At 39.5% G+C, this 20,630-nt stretch overlaps 3 protein-coding genes, 1 long non-coding RNA gene and 1 pseudogene across 5 annotated transcripts; 3 read left to right on the top strand and 2 right to left on the bottom strand.

The window, feature by feature from the left end:
- Positions 1–217: 217 nt before the first annotated feature.
- LOC110766755 (epoxide hydrolase 2-like) lies at positions 218–1,959 on the top strand. The gene is made up of 5 exons (XM_088251396.1): positions 218–376; positions 499–713; positions 913–1,080; positions 1,178–1,413; positions 1,521–1,959. Exons 1-5 carry the CDS (start codon positions 307–309, stop codon positions 1,765–1,767), a joined length of 936 nt encoding a protein of 311 aa, XP_088107522.1. The 5' UTR covers positions 218–306; the 3' UTR covers positions 1,768–1,959.
- A 286-nt stretch (positions 1,960–2,245) lies between these two features.
- On the bottom strand, positions 2,246–3,645 carry LOC110766757 (uncharacterized). The gene is made up of 3 exons (XR_015835523.1): positions 3,482–3,645; positions 2,639–2,712; positions 2,246–2,531 (listed from the first exon to the last, which is right to left on the bottom strand). It is a non-coding gene; the product is annotated as an uncharacterized LOC110766757 (long non-coding RNA).
- Positions 3,646–7,048: 3,403 nt separating this feature from the next.
- LOC110748399 (uncharacterized) lies at positions 7,049–8,403 on the top strand. Its single transcript, XM_088252679.1, has 3 exons — positions 7,049–7,285; positions 7,440–7,583; positions 7,833–8,403. The coding sequence occupies exons 1-3, from the start codon at positions 7,156–7,158 to the stop codon at positions 8,105–8,107; spliced, it is 549 nt and encodes a 182-aa protein (XP_088108805.1). The 5' UTR covers positions 7,049–7,155; the 3' UTR covers positions 8,108–8,403.
- Positions 8,404–9,028: 625 nt separating this feature from the next.
- LOC148295313 (uncharacterized) lies at positions 9,029–10,337 on the bottom strand (annotated as a pseudogene). The gene is made up of 5 exons (XR_015835341.1): positions 10,330–10,337; positions 9,900–10,114; positions 9,408–9,467; positions 9,235–9,326; positions 9,029–9,109 (listed from the first exon to the last, which is right to left on the bottom strand). The product of XR_015835341.1 is annotated as an uncharacterized LOC148295313 (transcript).
- Positions 10,212–11,861, top strand: LOC148295312 (uncharacterized). Its single transcript, XM_088251495.1, has 4 exons — positions 10,212–10,390; positions 10,788–10,859; positions 11,394–11,476; positions 11,724–11,861. The coding sequence occupies exons 1-4, from the start codon at positions 10,336–10,338 to the stop codon at positions 11,745–11,747; spliced, it is 234 nt and encodes a 77-aa protein (XP_088107621.1). The 5' UTR covers positions 10,212–10,335; the 3' UTR covers positions 11,748–11,861.
- Positions 11,862–20,630: the final 8,769 nt, after the last annotated feature.

The following is a 20,630-nucleotide window of genomic DNA, read 5'->3' as shown; positions in this document are numbered from 1 at the left end:
TTCGGATACATGAATAAAAATTCTTAACCATTTGAGTTACTATCAGTTATTTTAGTATAGTTACCAGATGGACTTTAGGTAATTTTAATTAGAGAAGTTGAGTCCAATTCGACCCACCAATTCGTTTCAGAGATGCAAGTGGCCCCATTTTAGACGGCAAAAAGAAAAAAAGGAATTAAGTGCATTAATTCCCTTTTAAAAAAACGATAAAAAGGAATTTGTCCTGTTTAAGTCTTCTTTTGATTAAGACTATCATTATCCTCCGAACTTGAAACTTGAACTGAACTGAACTCTATCTTGTCTGAAATGGAGGAAATTCAGCACAAGTACATAACCGTACAAGGCCTAAAGCTCCACGTAGCCGACATCGGAACAGGTCAGAAACCATCCACCAACATACTTTGTCCTTACGGTACACCGTATTCATTCTTCATCAAATGATCGATCGAACGCCGCCGTCGTTGGACTTGGTGGTGCTTTCTCTCTTTTGTGTTACAGGTTCCAACGTGGTCGTGTTCCTGCACGGCTTCCCGGAGATTTGGTACTCGTGGCGGCACCAGATGATTGCTCTGGCCCGCGCCGGCTTCCGGGCCATCGCGCCCGACTACCGTGGATACGGACTCTCCGACCGGCCTCCCCAACCCGATAAGACCTCCTACCGTGACCTTAACAGTGACCTCCTTGGAATTCTTGATTCCCTTGCTATTCCTAAGGTACCAACTTCATTATCTCTCTCTCTCTCTCTCTCTCTCTCTCTCTCTTACGTTTTGCAGATATATTTGTTAGGATCTCGTATTCTTTTTAATATTGCCTAAACATATCAGCCAAATTATGCACTGAGCATAAGATAATTGATTGCCTGTTCAGATGCAATGTAACACTTCGGTCTGCTCACTCATAAAATTTACACAGGTTTTTCTCATCGCAAAAGATTTTGGAGCTCGGCCAGCATATACATTTGCTCTTCTACACCCCGAGAGGGTCTTGGGAGTTGTGACAATGGGAGTGCCGTACATGCCGCCAGGCCCTCGTGCATTCGAGAAACTCCTTCCTGAAGGTTTCTACATTTCAAGATGGCAGGTGTTGTGTGCATTTAGTTGGTCTTGGTTATCTGTTCAGTGTCTGCACAAGCACGACTTGCTTGAGAGTTTGCAACTAACTGTTACCTCTATTGTAGGAGCCTGGCCGGGCAGAGGCTGATTTTGGGCGACTTGATGCGAAAACAGTTGTCCGGAATGTTTACATCCTGTTCTCCAAAAGTGAAATACCAATAGCTGCAGAAAACCAGGAGATCATGGACTTGGTGGATCCATCTACCCCTCTTCCCCCTTGGTTCAAGGAGGAAGATCTTGCAGCATACGGAGCTTTGTATGAGAAATCGGGCTTTCAAACTGCACTGCAAGTTCCATATAGGTAATGCAATTGATAATAGATTCACTTATGAGTGACCGAAGGGCTCTTGAAAGTAGTTTATTTATGCTAATTTGACCGAGTTGTAAGTACATACTTGTTATTGACAGGGCACTTAGAGAAGACCCCGGCATAACGGATCCAAATGTTAAAGCTCCGGCGCTTTTCATAATGGGAGGCAAGGATTATGTAAACAAGTTTCCAGGGATGGAGGATTATATAAACAGTGGAAAGGTGAAACAATTCGTCCCCAATTTGGAGATTGTATTTCTGCCTGAAGGAACGCATTTCGTGCAAGAACAATCACCAGAAGAGGTTAATCAGCTGATCGTCACCTTCCTTGGAAAGCACATTTGATTGGCAAAGAAGAAGTATTATCCATGGCTTTGCAGAGGTCTATGTGAAACCTTTGGGAAAATGATGCAATTGGGTGTAGAATCTTATACATAAAACAAACTTCGGAATTTGTTGTGGCATGTAATGTTTGAATGTTTCTCAAATACTTACAATAAGGCAATGCCATGATACTCATGGTTCCATTTTTCTGTTGTTGGGTGATCACTGTGTGTGAGTTTAAGAGCTTATAATTGCTTGCGGAAAAATATTTAGATTGGCCCATGAGAGAATTCCCGACTTTAAGAAAATGCTAATCACATGGACTATGGACGAAAGTAAGACATTTTCATTAAGCTATCATATTTCGCATACCAGTGTGTCTCTTGCCTGCTCTCGTATGGTGAAAAACTAGAAGGATACAAAAGAATAATAGCATAAAGGAGGGACCAAAAAGAATAACAAATACAAGCAAACAAGCCTACAGTCAGTTCGATAGTTTGCAGCTGAAATCGCAACTTTATGAGTGTCGAGGCCTTGGGTAAACAACAATTCATCTGAAAGGAAAGCAAATCTGTACAGGATTTCCATTTCCGAAGCTCCTCTCATGGGCGTATAAAATTTTGATATGTTAACCTCATGCTTCCGCTATATCAATCAAAAGGTGTTTGATCAGTAACATGTCTATTACTCTGATCTGACGGTCAAGTTCAATGCTTCAAGAATTCTCACTTCTCTCACTTTGGTTCAGAACTTCATCCTCAGGCTTTGATTCAACTTCAAACTGCCTGCACAGAAAGTTAAGAGGTTAGTCTTGTGCCCATGTCTCTCTCAAAGCGTGCTGCTGCTTCTTCTAGCTTTCTACAAGGCTCACAAATGCGCACAGGCGAATCACCTTGCCCGCGTAAAAAACATTCTTTGCTGGGTGCAGCTGTTGCAAAACAAGCCCCCACACCTCCGGCAATGATGCTGAAATTCCACATTGCATATAATCAAGAATCAGAAAAAGACCCAGAGACTAGAAATAAATATCACATTCAATCCTAGAATAACCTGCAAATAAGCTTGAGTTGGATAACAAGTCCTTTATATAATTTCTTTGCACAACACAAACTATAAATCCCCAATAAATTCTTAAACTAAATAAGCATGGGCCTGACAAAATAAACAATCTACGGTTTCCACAAGGTTCAAAATGGAAAGCCACGAAGCTCAGTATCGAAATCAAGGTTGAGTTCACATATAAAATTAAAAAAGCAGAGATTTTGAGGCATGGGTAAGAGCATCTCCGAGGGATATGTCAAATACCAAACATCAAATTTAAATTTGATGGTTGATGTGGCAATTTGACATTTACACAGTTTTACACTCCACCCGATATGTCAAATAAATAATTATTGTAACAGTCAAATCATTCAAGATAAAGAATAAAATAATAAAAAAGGAAAATAATAAATGAAAGTAACAACCAGCTGTCTTTAAAAAATAATAAAATATTCATTTGACGTCTTGCTTTTGGGATGTCAAAAATAACAGCTGAACCTCCAGCCTTCATTCCACATCAGCTTCGACAATTCGGTTGAAGTGAGGTGAGATGTTATTTCTAGCCGTTAAATGTCTATATGGCACTTTTGACATATCGGTTGGAGATGCTCTAATGAAGAAACAAAAGAACTTGTCAAGAACTCATAGATGGGTCAGTGGATCGGAGATGGAGGGAAGGAGAAAAAAAATGAACCTGGCGATTGACGAAGGTGAACTGAGAAGTACATCCCTGACTGTGTGAGGCGTCAACCACCCAAGTATTCCCTCCCAATGATGGCTTTGCCTTCAACCCGATCTTCTCCAACATCTTTTTGCTTTGCTTCACCCAATCAATCAATTCAAATCAAATCCAAGCCAAAAGCTTTATCTGTGATTGAGACGACGACAAATTCATTTTGGGTTTGGGTTAGAAGACGCATCAAAACACTGTCGTTCGACTGTTTGATGCTGTCGACAAACCAACGACTAGTTCGGTGGGAGTCGGACAAGTTTAGTTTTCAACGATAAGGAGGGATATTTTTTATTTTTTATTTTTAATAGAAGGGCCCGCCTAGCGGCTAGGCCGATTTTTCGAAATTTAACCATACAACGTCGGCAGGAGAGTCAGCGCAGGTACATAATAGCGCCAGGCCCTAATCTTACAGGTACATAATAGTGGTTTCAATTAGGCATGCGCATGGTGTCGATATGGCTCCCTCCACTACAAAAATCGAAAATCGAACCAAATAAAATAATTAGTTTGGTTTGGTATCGATTCTGTCCAATTGGTTCCGTTCAATCTAGAGTCATTCCTATTTTCTAACTGTTGAATTAGGCTGATTAATTTGATCCCACAGTTAAGAAATAGGGCCTCACCTAAGGGCCATATATAATGCCATTTTATAGAATTTTTGATTCGATTTAAGCGTGAAACCATTGTTTTGTTAAAATTTTTATAAAAACAAATTAGCCACACTAAAATAGACTCATTTGTAAAAACCTATTTTTCTTTCGGTCAAACTCAATTACAGCTAATACTAACTAACAACACGTGAGCACACACGTGACAGCTTAACTGAATACAAACTAACTAAGGCCCAGTTTGGGATTGCTGTCACTTTTAAAAAAAATTGCTTATGCTGTGCTTTGAAAATAATTAGCTGTAAAGTAAAGCAGCTCTATGTTTGGTAAACAATATTTTTAAAGTGCTGTTAGCACAAAAAGCTATGTAAAAAACGTTTGGTAAATTTTAATATAAAATTGTTGTAACTGTGAATATGTTGGCTGCGCAAATCTCACGGCCAGGTTTTCCGGGCCGAGGGGATGAGCGTTAACACGTGGCTTCCTGCTTTTGGATGTGGTACGGTTGTGCGCGGGCGTGCCAGCACGGTCTACCGTGCGTCGAGGTGTTGGTGTGGATAGAGTGTTTGAGTGGTGCGCCTGTTTGGACTTAACTTCTAATCAAGTGATTGTAGCCGAGAGAGGAACGGTTCTCGGCTGTCAGGTTCACGGCCTGAGCTACAAGGCCGTTTAATGGTGGTGTTGGTGGTGGGTTTCGGGCGGTGCTCCGGCACGCTGCTCAAGGAGCGACGGTCGTATGATATATGGGGTGAATGAAATAGTAACAAAGATGGTGCTCCGGCGCCTTGAAAGTCAAGGGTCGTATGATATGTGCAGTACAGGAAAATATAATTTGCTCCGTGGGAGGCTTTTGTTTGGTGTTTGAACCCTTTGAACATAGTTTGAGCCTTGTATTTATAGGAAGAGCTCTGGAGGAGTAATCGAGGCTGAAAACCTGCATGGTGGAGCCTGACCAGAGCAAGTGGGTAGTCCAATCGACATTTGGGATCGTGAAGCATGGTGGTGTGACTCCATAAATCTTGGTAAATCTCGGCCGCCGCCCTGATCGTGGGTTCTGCGCCCCTAGCCGTGGAGACGCATTTATTGCTCTGATGACTGGTGACCTACTTTCTCAAGCTGTAAGAATTCTTGTGAGAATGTCTGCGTCTAATCATTCTGATTCCATTACCAAATTCTGACTCCAGTCACTTCCCACCTTCCCTCATGCATTAAATGTTTATTTGTGATCAGTGGGTTTGCTGCAATAAACAGAGGCATTACTTCATTAAATGAAGCATGGGACCCTGCTGTCACGTGATGATTTTGACTTTACTACCTTTGGCCGTGACTTTGTTTCGGCCTCGGCCTCGGCCTATAATCGAGGCTGAGATGATCACGCCTTAGCAATTTCTCCTTTGTTTTCAGAAGGGCCAAAATGCCTTGGCGAAACGCCGCGTTTTAGTCTCATGAGCAAGTGCTAGGGCCGCGAAAAAAGGGGCTCCTTCGGTCAGTTCATGGCCGTGATTTATTAGGCACAAACAGAATAATGACTAAAATAGACATGATGTTAAAAGTGTTATGTACAAATCATGTGGTGGTAGTTATAGTGATGAAGTGGAGGTGGTGGTGGTGATGAAGGTGGAGGTGGTGGTGTTGGTTGTGGAGGTGGTGGTGGATGAGGTGGTGGTGGCGGAGGATGAGGAGGAGGAGGATGTGGTGGTGGTGGTGGTGATGATGTTGGTTGTGGAGCTGGTGGTGGATTTGGAGGTTTTGGAGGAGGTGGTGGTTGTGGTGGTGGTGGTGGTGGTTGTTGTGGATGTGGAGGTGGAGGTGAATGAGGAGGTGGTGGTGGAGGATGAGGAGGAGGAGGATGTGGTGGTGGTGGTGGTGGAGGTGGTTGTGAAGGTAGTGAATGTGGTGGTGCAAGTGGTGGAGTTGGATGTGGATGTGGAAGTGGTGGTGGGTGTCGGTGGTTGTGGAGGTAGTGAATGTGGTGGTGCAAGTGGTGGAGTTGGATGCGGATGTGGAAGTGGAGGTGGTGTCATTTTTTAAAATGAATGATGGTATTTTGGGAATTAAAAAAATTCATTAAATGTTCATCTCTACTTATTTTGAAAGCAGCTTTGAAAAGCAACCCATAACCTGCTTTTAAAAGCTGCTGTCAAAAGGCCATTGCTTTTAAAATAATCGGGATATATATTTTTTTTTACCAAACACCTTAAACTGCTTAACTTTAAAGTGAAGCAGGTTTTTGGCCAAAAAAAGCAATCCCAAACGGGGCCTAATATTGTTATCATATACATGGATGGAGATATCAGTACAAGCTTCTTCTTCTTTTTATTCGACTCCTATATGCAGCCCTATCTTTCTGTGGTTGGGGATGGGAATGCATACAATAAAAGAAAAAGAAAAAGGAATGCGCTTTTATGTCGTCTGCCACAAATTCCATAGCCATGCATTGCATCGTATGATTTTGTCTGCATGGTGTTTTGTTTAAATGAATTGCAATTTGTAGCACAAGTATATTATCTTATGCTCGAAAAATAAGGAGTTTAAATACAATAGTTGTAAGTTAACAGACCAGTCAAATAAAATCGTAAACAGAAAAGCTGTCAACTAGGCATGAAGGACCATTGTTAGCGCAAACTTGAAAATAAAAGGAAACGTAAAACAAAGGAAAAAACCACATTAATTACCTTCCTATATTTGAGACCCAAAATCACCAAAGAGTATTCCTGCTCTAGTTGAGAAAACGAAAATCCGAAACCAAATCAAAACTAGAAATAAATGCCATGCTTATTACAGATGCGTGCATTGGGGTCTATTAGTTTTAATCATAATTTATTATTTAATCAACACTGAAATGGAAAAAATAATATTGATTAATATGGTCATAATAGGGTCGGTTATTCAATCATGCCAAACCGCCTATATAACATGTAAGTAAGAAACGCCCCTTTTCATTATCTCACAGTTCACCCTAAACCCAAACCGCCCGTCCTTTTTTCTCTCACAACCGCAAAGCCAAACACCAAGATCTACACAGCCATGGACAACGTATCATCTTTGGAGTGCCTGAAATTCGATTCCCAGTCGGAGGTGCTCTATAAGGACGGCGGCGGAAAGGACCTTTTATCGCCAACTATGGTCCCCATCAACTTCGATACGCCAATAACCGGTATGTATGCTTTTCCTTTTAAAGATATGATTTCTCCGGCAGTTGTTTTGGTGTTTGTATACCGTCAGCCAATAACCCATCATGGAATCGATGAAATACCGTCAGCCAATTATTTTTTCTGTCTGTATTTAACAATGTAATTGCGTGGAAACAGGGAGCGAGGCTGTTGAATCCGAGACTGATGATTCTGAGACTGATGATTTTGAGACTGATGAATCCGAGGCTGATGAATCCGAGGCTGATGATTCGGAGACTGATGAATCCGAGGCTGATGATTCGGAGACTGAAAAACTTATTAGTAAGCTTTTGATTTTAGGGACAAAGAGAAAAAGATAAAAATGCGCCTATATTTACATATTTTTGTTTTTTTAATCTCTTATGACATAACATCTACATATTTGTTGTTATTCTAGTAATGTGCTCACAATATTGATTTTTTAGTTTTATCATCTTCATTCATTTATTGTTTAAAAAAAATAAAAAATAAAAAATGATTATTTTTATTACTTTTATTGTATTTAACAATAGATTAAAATATTGTACACAGGTCATGAATGTGAGTATTGTTTAAAGGTGGGTGACCACTTTACGCAACTATGCCCTTACAGGTATCATGTCCCAGAGAATGCAATTGTTGGCAAGAGGTGTGTGGTAATTTGTCATTGTTGTGGGTGCCACTTTAGAGAGTTCTGTTGTTCCAGATGTGGCGAAAGCGATGGATTTGCAATTCGCATGAATTGTATACATTGTGGGAATTATGGTGAACACATGACTTATATGTGCCCGAATCGCGAGCGGAGTCCCCACTTATGTTTATTGTGACCCTTACATTAGTTCTTGTTCTTTCCATTGAAATAGTAGTAGAGAACGGACGGTTAACTTTACTCTAAAAGTTAAAGTAAAGATTAAATGTTAATTTCAATTTAACAAACATTTAGAATTTTTATTTTAAAAATTTTAAAATAATTGCAATTTTCGTGGGCATGGAGAGCAACTCACTCCATGACTAAATCTCCTGCAATATTTAATTCAGCTCCTACATGTGGCCATGTATCCCAATGTTGACTGAGATTGACTGCATATATACAATAAAAGAAAAAGGGGGGAAAAAGTAGTCTTTTATGTCGTTGGCTGTCAATGTCATGCTTTTGTTAACATTGGGTTTTGTTTTTATCGCAAATGAATTGCAATTTGTACACATAGGAAAGGGAAGGTGATGTGGCAGTGTCATGTATGCATATGAATCGTGGCTTCGACGACCTCTCTTAAGTAGTTGGATATAATTGCCAGGATTGTAATCAAGGTTACTGCTTCCCACCCTCTCATGAGAAACTGGCTATGAATGTGCCAGGGTTGCTTTAAATTCATAAATCAATTAGATAAGGAATTGAGATTAGGAATTTAGAATTGAGTTCAAATGTGTAATTCATGGTTTCTAACTTTTTCTGTCATCAACTAAACTTATATAATCCATTGTCAATGATGCAAGTTAAAGCAATAAATAAATGAAAGAAAATCACCCAATTAAATAAGCCCAATAAGAAATTGTACATAGGAAAATTTGTGACTAATTTTAAACATTTTGCACATGCAGCATGTAATAATGTGGTACTTTATATGAAATTCAACTTTACACCTATGGCAGAAACATGTACCATATCATATTGCAAGAATTAATAAACGTAACGTCTTTTAGGGGGAAAGAGTAACTGGAAACTTGAGCTCAAACAGTTGAATGTTCATTCAATCATCAGCAGGGATGTCCTCGTCACTCTCCAGAAATGAGCCAAGAGTCTTTCTCAGAATACTGAAAGTTCTGTCATCCTGAGTTTATAAACAGAAAATGTGGTGTTGAGACATGTTTGCATATACATGGAGATATCAGTACAAGCTTCTTCTTCTTTTTATTTTCAAGGAAGAGAGAGAGAGAGAGAGAGAGAGAGAGGTACCTGCTTCTTCTTTTTCAATGACTCTTCCAGTTTAGCAATTTTATCAGTACAAGCTTTCTCATGCTCAGATATCAGACTCCTTTCTTTCTTTCCTGACATGACATCAACCCATCAGAAAATTTTGTTGTATTCGATTTCACTATAAGGAGGAGTAAGGGAGTTTTGTTGCTTACTCAATTGTTCATATCGTGTGCAGAGCCTTTCCTTCTCTTCTTCATAGTTGGAAATGATGCCTGTCACATAGAACAACAATGCTTAACAGAGTCGATGGCTTATATTAGCTAATAATTGCAAGGCCTGTTCTGCAGTTTTGATATGATGCTCTTAAATTTTACTTGTTACTGGAAAATGGAGCCAAACTAAAGGGCTACGTGCAAAAGATGACAGTAGACAGTGTCATGTTCTGTGTGCAGAGTATAAAAAAGCAGGCTTCCTATCCATAGAAATCCGAAACCGAAAGTGTGCAGACAAAAAAGCTAGTTGCTGATAAGAAACTTTGGTAAATCACTATATGCAGACAAATAAGCTAGTTTCTGATTAGGTAAATACCTATCTAATTGAATTTATGCTATTAATTACAATTACAATCCAGTTACACAGAAACGCTTTTTAGTATGAAGAAAAATCAGATGCAATTACAAGATTTGGAAACTGTAAGGAACTACCTTTCAAGGCCTGTAGATGGTTGGCTTGGTCCTTGCAAAACTTCTCATAGAGTGCTTGGAACTTGGCAGTTTCAGTCTTCAAGCAATTCTCACACTGCAGAAATTATAGGAAAACGAACTTGGAGAGGTCGAGATCGAGGTGATCCGATTTGGCGAGCTGAGGCTCGGTCCTGCGCTTCTTGTTACTCGCTTTGGCGGTCGACAGTGTTATTAGGCTTCCAAATTATAAAAATCCTTTTTTCAAAAGTTAAAATAGTAAAACCTTCTAATTGAGGACGCGGAAGGATTCCTATAGACTTTAGGATTAGGCAGCCCACTGGGGCCTATATAATAACCCCGTCTCTTTTCTCTCACAATTCACCCTAAATCCCAAGCGGCAGTTTTATATTTACCCTAAATCCAAAGCGGCGTTTTTCCCTTCCGAGCACACACAGTCATGGACGGCGGCCTTGTGTCTCCACTTTTGCAAATCCACCGGCCAAAGCCAATCAGTATGTTTTTCCTCTTTCGTTTAATCAGTATGTTTTTCTTTTGTATTTAACTATGTAATTGCATGGAAACAGGTAGCAAGTCTCTGTTGAATCAGAGGCTGAAGAACTTATTGGTAAACTTTTGATTTTAGGGACAAAGAAAAAAGGAAAAAAAATGCGCCTACATCTTCTCTATTTACATATATTCGCTTTTTTAATCTCTTATGACATTACATGTAAGTTATGCCAAATTTTGAATCAATTCTTGAAGATGTTTTTTTCCAGCCAATTTATTTTGGTGTGTGCATGATGCATGGCCGATATTTAATAATATCGTTATTTGTTGATGTGATCATAGATGTCATTCCTTCTAACTTCTTTGACATCATTACCTTTTTTTCTTTTTGTATTTAACAAGGTAATTGCATGGAAACAGGGAGCAAGGCTGTTGAATTAGAGCCTATTGAATCGGAAGCTGAAAAACTTGTTGGTAAGATTTGGATTTTAGGGACAGAAAAAAAAATAGAAAAAAAAATTCACCCACAGCTTCTCTATTTACATGTATTCCTTTTTTTAATCTCTTATGACATAACATCTATATTATGCCAAAATTTTGAATCAGTTTTTGAAGATGATTTTTTCCATATAATTTATTTAAGTGTGTGAATGAGGCATGGCCGGTATTTAATAATATCGTTTTTTGTTGATGGTATCATAAATGTCATTCCTTCTAACTTCTTGACATCACCACCTTTTTTCTTTTTGTATTTAACAATGTAATTGCATGGAAACAGGGAGCAAGACTATTGAATCAAATATTGTCAAATATTGTCAAAATTTTGAATCAGTTTTTGAAGATGATTTTTTCCAGCAAAGTTATTTTGGTGTGTGCATGATATAGCCAATATTTAATAATATCGTTATTTGTTGATGGGATCATAAAAGTCATTCATTCTAACTTCTTTGGCATCATCACCTTTTTTTCTTTGTGTATTTAACAATGTAATTGCATGGAAACTGGTAGCAAGGCTAATGAATCGGGGACTGATGATGAATCGTGGACTGATGAATCGGAGACTGATGACTCGTATTCTGAAAAACTTGTTGGTAAGCTTTTGATTTTAAGGACAAAAAAAAAGCGCCTACAGCTTCTCTTTTTACATATATATATATATATTTTAAATCTCTTATAACATCTATGTATTTGTTGTTATTCTATGTAATGTGCTTACAATACTGATTTTTGAGTTTTATCATTTTCATTCATTCATCGTATAAATGATAATAACAATAATAATTGATTCTTTTTATTGCTTTTATTGTATTTAACAATGGATCAACATATTGCACACAGGTCGTGAATGTCAGTTTTGTTTAAAGGTGGGTGATTACTTTTCGCAAACATGCCCTTACAGGTATCATGTCCCAAAGAACGCAATTGTTGGCAAGAGGTGTGTGGTAGTTTGTAATTTGTGTGGTTGCCTCTTTAGAGACTCATGTTGTGGCTTTTGTGGCGAAAGCGATGGATGTGCAATTCTTAAGAATTGTTTACATTGTGGGAAGATAGGTGAACACTTGACTTTTACGTGTCCGAGCCGTGAGGGAAAAACTAATTTTTCTTGGAACCCTTATACTGGTTCCACTGAAATGGTAGAGAATGGAGAGTTAACGTAGTCTAAAAGTTAAAGCAAAGATTAAATGTTAATTTCAATTTCAACAAATTTTTACAATTTTTATTTTAAGTGTTTTTAAATAATTGTAATCTTGTTTGGACTTGTAAAGTAACTCACTTTATGAGTACATCTCTTGCAATCATGGTCTTAAATATCGGAGGTATCGGAAGTATCGGAAGTCAAAAAACACGGAAATATCGGGATATTATCGGTATCGGAAAAAATTGAATAAAAACCACGGAAATTGTAAGAAAAACTTGGAAATTTTTATTGAAACTTTGTAGGATGTTTATTTAGTCAATTATCTATTAGTTTATCACAAAAAATTGGAAGGAAATGCATTGCATGATGGATTTAATTGATTTAAGTTGATTATATAGCGAGCTGGCAAACACCGTAAGTGTAGAAATATGTAGTAATTAATGAAAGAAGATTAAACACACCATAATCATTTATATATAATGAATTACTACAATATTTTACACTTTATACATTGCATGGTAAGATACATGAGTGACTTAGTACCACATAGAGTTCCTATGAGGTTCAAAATTTTCACTATCTTCATCATCTCTATGTGTAGAGTAAGTATATTTTGAAGAGTAGTCATCAAATGATAAATCCCCAAAATAGTTTTCCATGTAATTGTTAACATGCCACCCATATGGATCCGAGATTGGTTGACGTTGTCCATAAGCAAAATCATTTGAAGATTGAGTCTCGGATTCTTTCCATGTGTCGCTTGATTCCATCCCAACAGGAATGGGATATGAAGAGTAGGGAAATGGTTGGTTATGAGTATAACCATAGTTACTACTTCCTACTCCAACAGAGTCCGAAGTTATAGATAACGAGTCATCTTCTTGACTTGACAATGTCCCCTTGCCTCTTTCTCTACGAGTATAGTTCTTCCCTATGGCACCAATTCCTGGTCCTGCCCGCCTACTGCCATGGTAGGGTAAGTAAAAGCAGGTGAGTGGTTGAATGGTAGGGTAAGTAATGTAAGTTGAAAAAACGTTGGTGAGTTTTATATTTTATCCATTTTGTAAACCAAGCCAGGAATCCAAAGCTAAGTTTTATATTTTATCCATTTTGTAAAAGCATGTGAGCATTCTGTCGGCTAGACATGCTTTGTTTATTAGCTCAATGAGCTACTTTTGTATTACTCTAGGAGACATGCTTTCCGTAGAGTGCCCAAATCAGTTCAATGAGCTACTTCAGTTCTCTACATTTTTTGAGTTTCATATCGGGATATTATCGGGATATTATCGATAATATCTCGATATATTGACCAAATCATTCATAAAAGTGTTGAAAATATCTTTCCGATATTATCGGGATAATATCGGGATAATATCGATATATTGACGATAACTATATGGTTAGTTGTTAAAATATCGGACCCCCAAAAATCAGATATTATCGGGATAATATCGGGGATATTATCGATATTTAAGACCATGCTTGCAATATTTAATTTGACTTTTACATGTGGCCATGTATCCCTATGTTGGATGAGATTGACTGCATACCATAAAAGAAAAAGAAAAAGAAAAAGAAAAAGAAGTGTTCTTTGATGTCGTTTGCCGCCAATACTTTTGTTTAGCCATGCATCCTATCATTATTATTTTTGAAAGGGCTTTATCTTCTTTCTTGTATAGCATCTTTTTACTGGTTCTCTGTCATCTGCTGCTCAAGTGGGAAGTTGAGCCACTTTTTCCTCCTTAGGTGCACCCTTTTTCTTGTTGCTCTTTTTATCCTTTTTATCCTTCCAACTCTCTACTCTATTCTTCCAAATTGGACTCCCTTATTCATCATTTAATTCTTCAAAGAATTAAATTAACAAAACTAACACAGAATATATTAAAAAACAATCCGTAAAAGAATATGATAAATAATTGCATTCAAAATATTCAATTACAATTCAACATGAACGAAATTCTTACAGCTCCACCAAAATAGTTTCATCTTACGCATTTCTTGTGTATTTCAGTGAGAGAGAGAGAGAGAGAGCGATCATTACTTTTTACTTTATTTACAGTATTTGGAAACAATTTAAAGCATTCGTGCTCTATAGCCATTTAAAAGATCACAATTTCAATATCCGTGCTCTATCTATAGAGTATAGACTATCATACTTTGATTATGAAAAAAAAAAAAAAAAAAAAGACTATCATACGTGTGCAGTGCCACAAAATTCAATTTTCGTGCCCAATACTAAGCCATAATAGTGTGAGTAACAAGAAACATGCTTTTTATTGGTATAAGGCACAAATAATGTTTTATGGTTAGAATTTTTTATTAGTACAATATGTAAGAAAAATGCACAAAAGTATATTTTTCATGGTTAAAAAAGCTTCAACTATTCAAAAAGTGTAGTGACAAACTCTATGCTATGATATTTGGCCACAATATTTGTGCTTAAATCGCTTAGGCACAATTATTTGCTTTTTCTGTTGTCATTGGACACAAAATTATTGTGTCTTCTTTACATATCACACAAATACTGCATATTTGTGCACAATGTAATTCAAAGAGACCTGAACTTTGTTAATTTTGTGATCTTTAGATCGTGCCTTTATCCCACTTTTGTAGCAGTATGAATACCTTTTAGAATATTTTTTAAGGAGGGCAATTTAGATTTAAAATGATTTTAAAAGAGTTATATAGTTGATGGAGTTTAATTGAATTTTCAAATGATTTTAAATGTTATCAACAGTATATCAATAACCCGTCCAGTGGTTGTTGAGATATTTGTGCTCCTACATTGGGTATAATAGTGAATCTCCCATGTTATTAATGTTTATTTTGTCATCGGTAACATAGTCAAAGGCTTAATGAGATGATGGTGGAGCCTGAGCAATGATTAAAATATCGGCCGTGCAGATAATATCGGGCCTCCAATTTACGAAAATTTCAGGGGATATATCGTTATCGTTTTAGGTATCGGGAAAAAATCAACAAAAATGATAGTTATAGGCATTGAACATAATTTTGGTGTAAAACTTTCATAGATGTTATTTACATTATCAATGAATGTATTGAACAAATAAAACTCAAAATTTACTAATAATAAGATATACATATGATGAAATATAAGTGGTATGTAATGCGCGTTAATGAAAAGTTTGAAAATAAAATGTTGATTAGAATGAATAAACCATGCATAAATCCTTAGTTTGTTTAAACATTGGATTACAATTCAGATAAGTGTCCATCTACATAAATGAAGAGCTCCTATGAGGTTCAAACAATAAGGAACAACTTTGTAAGCCATGTGTTGAACATGGTGCACATACGTCTCTCTTGAGCTCCCTAATGTCCTCCTATAAATGGGATAGTTAGGATTAACCAAACTAGTAGGTCCATAATCTGTTTCATCATCTTGAGCTCCATAACTAGTTCCACTATAATTAGACATGACATAACCATAGCCATCATAAGATTCATTTGAGTTAGTACTAGGTCTAGTTCCTATGCTCATAGATACAAAATTGATCGCCATGTCCTCTTCAGATGGATTGGAGGTATGTGGGCAGTGGACTGTGCATAGATTCTTCATATTAATAAATTATAGGGTTCTGGGCAAGGATTAGCTATTTTTGGGTTCTAATTTGCTTTAATTGCCTTCAAAAATTCTGAATTTTTTTTGGGTTATGTTATGGGTATCGGGAAATATCGGGGATATCGGCAAAATATCGGGGATATCGCACTTATCGGGCATATATCGATGGGAAGATATGGCCTTACCCCCAATATCGATGTCGACAGTTGAAAATATCGATATATCGGTGTATCGGCCGATATTTCAATCCTTGAGCCTGAGTGAGCATTTTTCATATAAAAAAATACAGCGATGGGGAGGGGAAGTGCTGAAATACACTGCCTGTGGCTGGGGATCTAACACGTGCAATTGGCAACAGGAAGAAAAAACATTTCAACAGATGAAGCAATCCCTAAAGCCAAAAGCCAGAAGTAGAGACTAGCGAGCTCCCAAAACCACAACGGAGCTTCTATATAAACCACTTGTATCACAAAGCAGTTATACACAAGCATAACACAACGTAACAGGAATGCCTCGACGCCATTGCCAACACAAATATACAACCATTTCCAAACTCTTGGGCTTGTCCATTGAGGCAGCAGGTCGAGGGTGGAACAGATAGAAATGTGACAAGAAGTAATTTGTATCAGCAATAAGCTGCAGACAACAAACATTTTATTAATATGAAAATTAAAATTTCAGCATAAATTCCATAATAAATAAAAACCTCCATCTAAGTAGCACTTCAATCTCTCTCTCTCTCTCTCTCTCTCTCTCTCTCTCTCTCTCTCTCTCTCTCTCTCTTTCTTTTAATAGACGTAGCACTTCAATCTCTAACAAGCTAAGGGAAATCTTAAATTAGCATCAATTGCAGGGGAGAATGGTTTAATCTCCTCAACCGAAATTATTGTGCTTGTGTAGTGTATGCCATCCATGAATTGCGTCTCTTCTCCTTTTGTGGAATTAGTACATCCTAATTTGTTCCCATATGAAAATCATATGCATAAAGCATAGATAAATGACTAAGAATTTTTGTCCATGACCTAGATATGTAGGCTATGCAGCAACCGACCTAATTTTTATAAATAGGAGAAATTATAAGACATTTTCAATAACTACACATCTTCAATTTCATAGAGGAAAGAAAAGAAAAATTTACCAAAAACTTACAATTAACTGAAATAGCTGACATAGCAGCAGTAGGATTCATTTCACATGGCATATGGTTTAGAGAGTGCATCATGGTTTATTACCACATCTGGCTGGCATTTCAAAAGCACAAAGATGGCTGATCAAGATTCTTGATGGAATAAGCAAGACTTAGATGCTGCACAATAAAGAAGGTAATGAAAATGGCTGCTGAACTCTATAATGTCCCCATAAATCCTGCAGCTTTGGGGATACTGTATTATCTTGAGGTGCAGCAACCCAAACCCAAACCCAAACCAAATACACATATGATGCTATTTCATCTGTCTTAAAGAAAATAATTCATCCCCAACCACTTCATAACAGCAAGTAAGCTTTACTCGTTCTAGAAGTTTGTTTGTTCGATCATGATCCTCCTTAGAAAATGCCTCGACACCCTAACAAAAGAAAATTGATATCCTTACTCCATGCGTGAAAGTTTACGGCTACTACGAGAAACTACTCTCCATGTCTTATAGATCAAATAATTGTCTACGGCGCAAATCTCACGGCCTGGAGTTCCAGGCCGAGGGGATATGCGTTGACACGCGGCTTTCTGCTTTTGGATGCGGTGCGGTTGTGCGCGGGCGTGCCAGCACGGTCTACCGTGCGTCGAGATGTTTGATGTGGATAGAATGGTTAAGTGATGTGCCTGTTTGGACTTAGCTTCTAATCAAACGATTGTAGCCGAGAGAGGAACTAATCTCGGCTGTTAGGTTCACGGCCTGAGCTACAAGGCCGTTTAGTGGTGATGTTGATGGTGGGTTTTGGGCGGTGCTCCGGCGCGTCGCTCAGTGAGCGACGGTCGTATGATATATGGGGTGAATGAGCGAATAACAGGGATGGTGCTCCGGCGCCTTGAAAAACAAGGGTCGTATGATATATTGATGAACGGATTTTCCTTACAAACTAACACTACTCCTAGGAAAGCAAGTAAAATATTGAAAGTGCATTACAGGAAAATATAAGTTGCTCCGTGGGAGGCTTTGGTTTGGTGTTTGAACCCGATCCCCCAGGAAGCATAACACCTCGGCCCTCTGCTACAAATTTTTCTATGGCCTGGCCAAGAGAACGGGCATAACACCACGACCTCTCCGTCATTCCAGATGGCGAGACGGAGAATGATTTGAAGGAGATTTGGGCCTCCTTCCTAGTGTCGCACGATCTTCACTGCGGCCTGTCCAAGGCCGGGGCCGAGGTTTACCTGCCGAACTTCGTGGCGCGGCAATTCGGCCTGATTCAGACGGCCCCACTTCCCCCTGTCAACGAACCAGCTCTCGTCCTGGAGGGCGGATGTTTCCCAGCAGCATGGCGTAGCTGGCATCTTCTTCCAACTCCAAAAGGGGATGACCTTCCTGACTCTGACGCCTTGGTTGCGTCGTAACGTGTATGACGAAGATGGAAGGGTCTGGTACGAGGAGTGCATCTCGGCCAGATTTATCCGGCCTGTTGAAGAGGCCGCGAGGATGGCCCTGAAGAATGCAGATTGGGACCCCCTCCCCTTCAAGGGCAGCAAAGTAAAGAAAGGATCAGCCAGGCCTCCTCGACCGAGTACCACGGCCGTGGCCGTACCTATGGTGACGGCTCCTCCTTCGGCTGGAGCAACGGTCGCGGCTTCGACCGCGGCCCCAACTCCCAGGGCAACGGCCGTGGTGGGGGCGCGGAAGACCTTGGCCCATAGGACCGTGCCGTCCTCTCCTCCTGCTCGGCCGAGTGCCGTTGCTGGTAAGCACTCTTACTTTATTTATTATTATTTCCTTCGTCCTCCTTGAGCCACCCTTTTATTCGTTTATCTTACTCCTAACTTCTTTTGCCCTTTTTTCTTCGTATACGCAGCCCCGGGTCGCAAGAGGGGTCGAGAAGGTCCAAGTACTGGGGCTGCTCCGGCTGAGGCGGCACCGGCCCAGGGTGCCGTGGCTGAGATGGCGGTGCGAGAATGGCCGAGAAAGAGGGCCCTCCTTGTTTTCTCGGGGGGCGAGGATGAGGAGGAAGTCCCTCCTGTGATTGTAAGTGAAGCCCCTCCTGTGGCCGTGAGTATTCCTCGAATTCTTCCCTCCTCTTTACTTTCCAGGTCACCCCCTCCCCTCTTTATACACTTTGGTAATATGGTTCTTTCCTCAGGACGTCGTAGTGGTCGAGGAGGAAGCTACGGCCGAGGTGCCGTATGTAGAGGAAGCGGCCGCTGCCGAGATGGTGGTCGAGGAGGTGCGGGCCGCGAAGGAGGCGGCCACTGCCGAGGAAGTGGTTGGGATGCTGGATGCCGAGACTGCATCCGCAGAAGTGCCGGCCGCTGAGGAGGCCGCCGAAGAGGCCGCTGAGGAAGCCGCCGAAGAGGCCGCTACGGACGTGCCAGACGATGAAATCATTGTTGTAGAACCAACGCGGACCGTCCCAGCGGAAGTCCCTTCGGCTGTCTCTGTCGTGCCTTCCTTGGCTGCTACCGTGCCTGTTGAGCCATTGTCGTCCGCTCCCAGCCGTCCAAGCGGCATCGTGTTCCGCTCGGTAAGCGTTTCTTTGTTTTCATTATACTTAGCTTTTGTTACTTAGAATTGCGCTACATGTTTCTGACCGAAATTTTGCTTCCAACCGCCCTAGTCGTCGCCGCCGCTGTCCATGGTTGTGGCAATCGTGCCCCCAGCGCCGGTGTCCCAGGACTCGACGGTTGTGACCGAGCTGGAGGTAACCGGGGCCACGGTCGTAGGTGTGCCAAGTCTCGTGTGGGCTACTTCGGCGGTCTTGACCGAGCTTTCAGTCGCAGAGGTCCCCGCCGCGTCGCTTGCCACTGCTTCAGCTTGTGTGCTGCAGAAAGTTATCTGAAATGTGCGTTGAGCACTTGGATGGCCATAACTTGGAGCTCAATTAACCATTTTGCCAATGCGAGCACTCGTTTTGACACGTTTTTTCGGGATCTATACACTGGGCAGGAGAAGAATTATTTTTTAGGACAGGTTGGTGGATGAACTGCCTCCCTAAAGCTGCTGTTAAAACGAGTTCAAACTTTGAAAGGTCATAACTTTGTGCTCGGCTATCCGTTTGAGGCAAAGCTTTTTTTGATTTCATGTATCTTTTCGAGATCTTGGACGTCCCAAGACGCTGAAGGCGGCTTGAGTCCTTCAGACCCCTAAAAACACTGTTTTCTGCTGTAAAATTGGATTACATCTTCCAATGTAACAACACAGACAGGTTTTCCTTACATTTTCTTAATGTCATGCAAACTAAACTTCAGTTTTGAACATAGGAGATAGGAAGTGATGGGGCGGACTCATTTAAAATGTTTAATATTAGATGGAAAGCAGTGTTACAGTAGCAATATAGTATGGAAAGTGGTGTTCAAGTAAATAAAACGAGCAACAATATTAAAATGTTTAATATTAGATGGGCTGGTTTTTGTTTTAATTATTAACTTCAGGGTCTAGGGTTCAAGTCACAGAGAGGGCACACTTGGGTATTTTTTTAAATAGTTTTTATTTTTAAGTGTTTTCACCTGTTAATCTTACTTTGATGCTTTTGTCATTAAATTAGCTTGGCTATAGGCTCGGCTTTGGATTTGGCGCTGATTAATAATAATTATATTAATCAAAGACTTGGGCCTTGGGGCTCTTGGGCTTTGGAGAACTTTAATTAAGGCACCCAAATGAAAATAAGTAATATATATATATATATATATATATATATATATTGTTGAAATATAGGAGATATTAAGGCTAATAAGATATTACTTAATTACATATATTAAATTAAAGAGGTTAGCCAAAAAAAAAAAGAGTAAAGAAACTAATTTTATATTTCAAAAATTAAAAATTTAAATAAAATAAACATAACACCTTTTCCGACGAAATTTCGTCGGCACAGACCT

Source organism: Prunus avium, chromosome 4, assembly GCF_965620075.1.
Source record: "Prunus avium chromosome 4, drPruAviu1.hap1.1, whole genome shotgun sequence".
Lineage (NCBI taxonomy): Eukaryota > Viridiplantae > Streptophyta > Magnoliopsida > Rosales > Rosaceae > Prunus > Prunus avium.
This window is presented reverse-complemented; position numbering and strand designations above follow the sequence as displayed.

Coding starts and splice junctions, on each gene's coding strand:
- LOC110766755 (XM_088251396.1), top strand. CDS start 307: ATGGAGGAAATTCAGCACAAGTACATAACCGTACAAGGCCTAAAGCTC. Junction 377..498: donor CGTAGCCGACATCGGAACAG/GTCAGAAACCAT, acceptor TTTGTGTTACAG/GTTCCAACGTGGTCGTGTTC. Junction 1,414..1,520: donor GCACTGCAAGTTCCATATAG/GTAATGCAATTG, acceptor TGTTATTGACAG/GGCACTTAGAGAAGACCCCG.
- LOC110748399 (XM_088252679.1), top strand. CDS start 7,156: ATGGACAACGTATCATCTTTGGAGTGCCTGAAATTCGATTCCCAGTCG. Junction 7,286..7,439: donor CTTCGATACGCCAATAACCG/GTATGTATGCTT, acceptor GCGTGGAAACAG/GGAGCGAGGCTGTTGAATCC. Junction 7,584..7,832: donor GGAGACTGAAAAACTTATTA/GTAAGCTTTTGA, acceptor TATTGTACACAG/GTCATGAATGTGAGTATTGT.
- LOC148295312 (XM_088251495.1), top strand. CDS start 10,336: ATGGACGGCGGCCTTGTGTCTCCACTTTTGCAAATCCACCGGCCAAAG. Junction 10,391..10,787: donor CCACCGGCCAAAGCCAATCA/GTATGTTTTTCC, acceptor GTATTTAACAAG/GTAATTGCATGGAAACAGGG. Junction 11,477..11,723: donor GTATTCTGAAAAACTTGTTG/GTAAGCTTTTGA, acceptor TATTGCACACAG/GTCGTGAATGTCAGTTTTGT.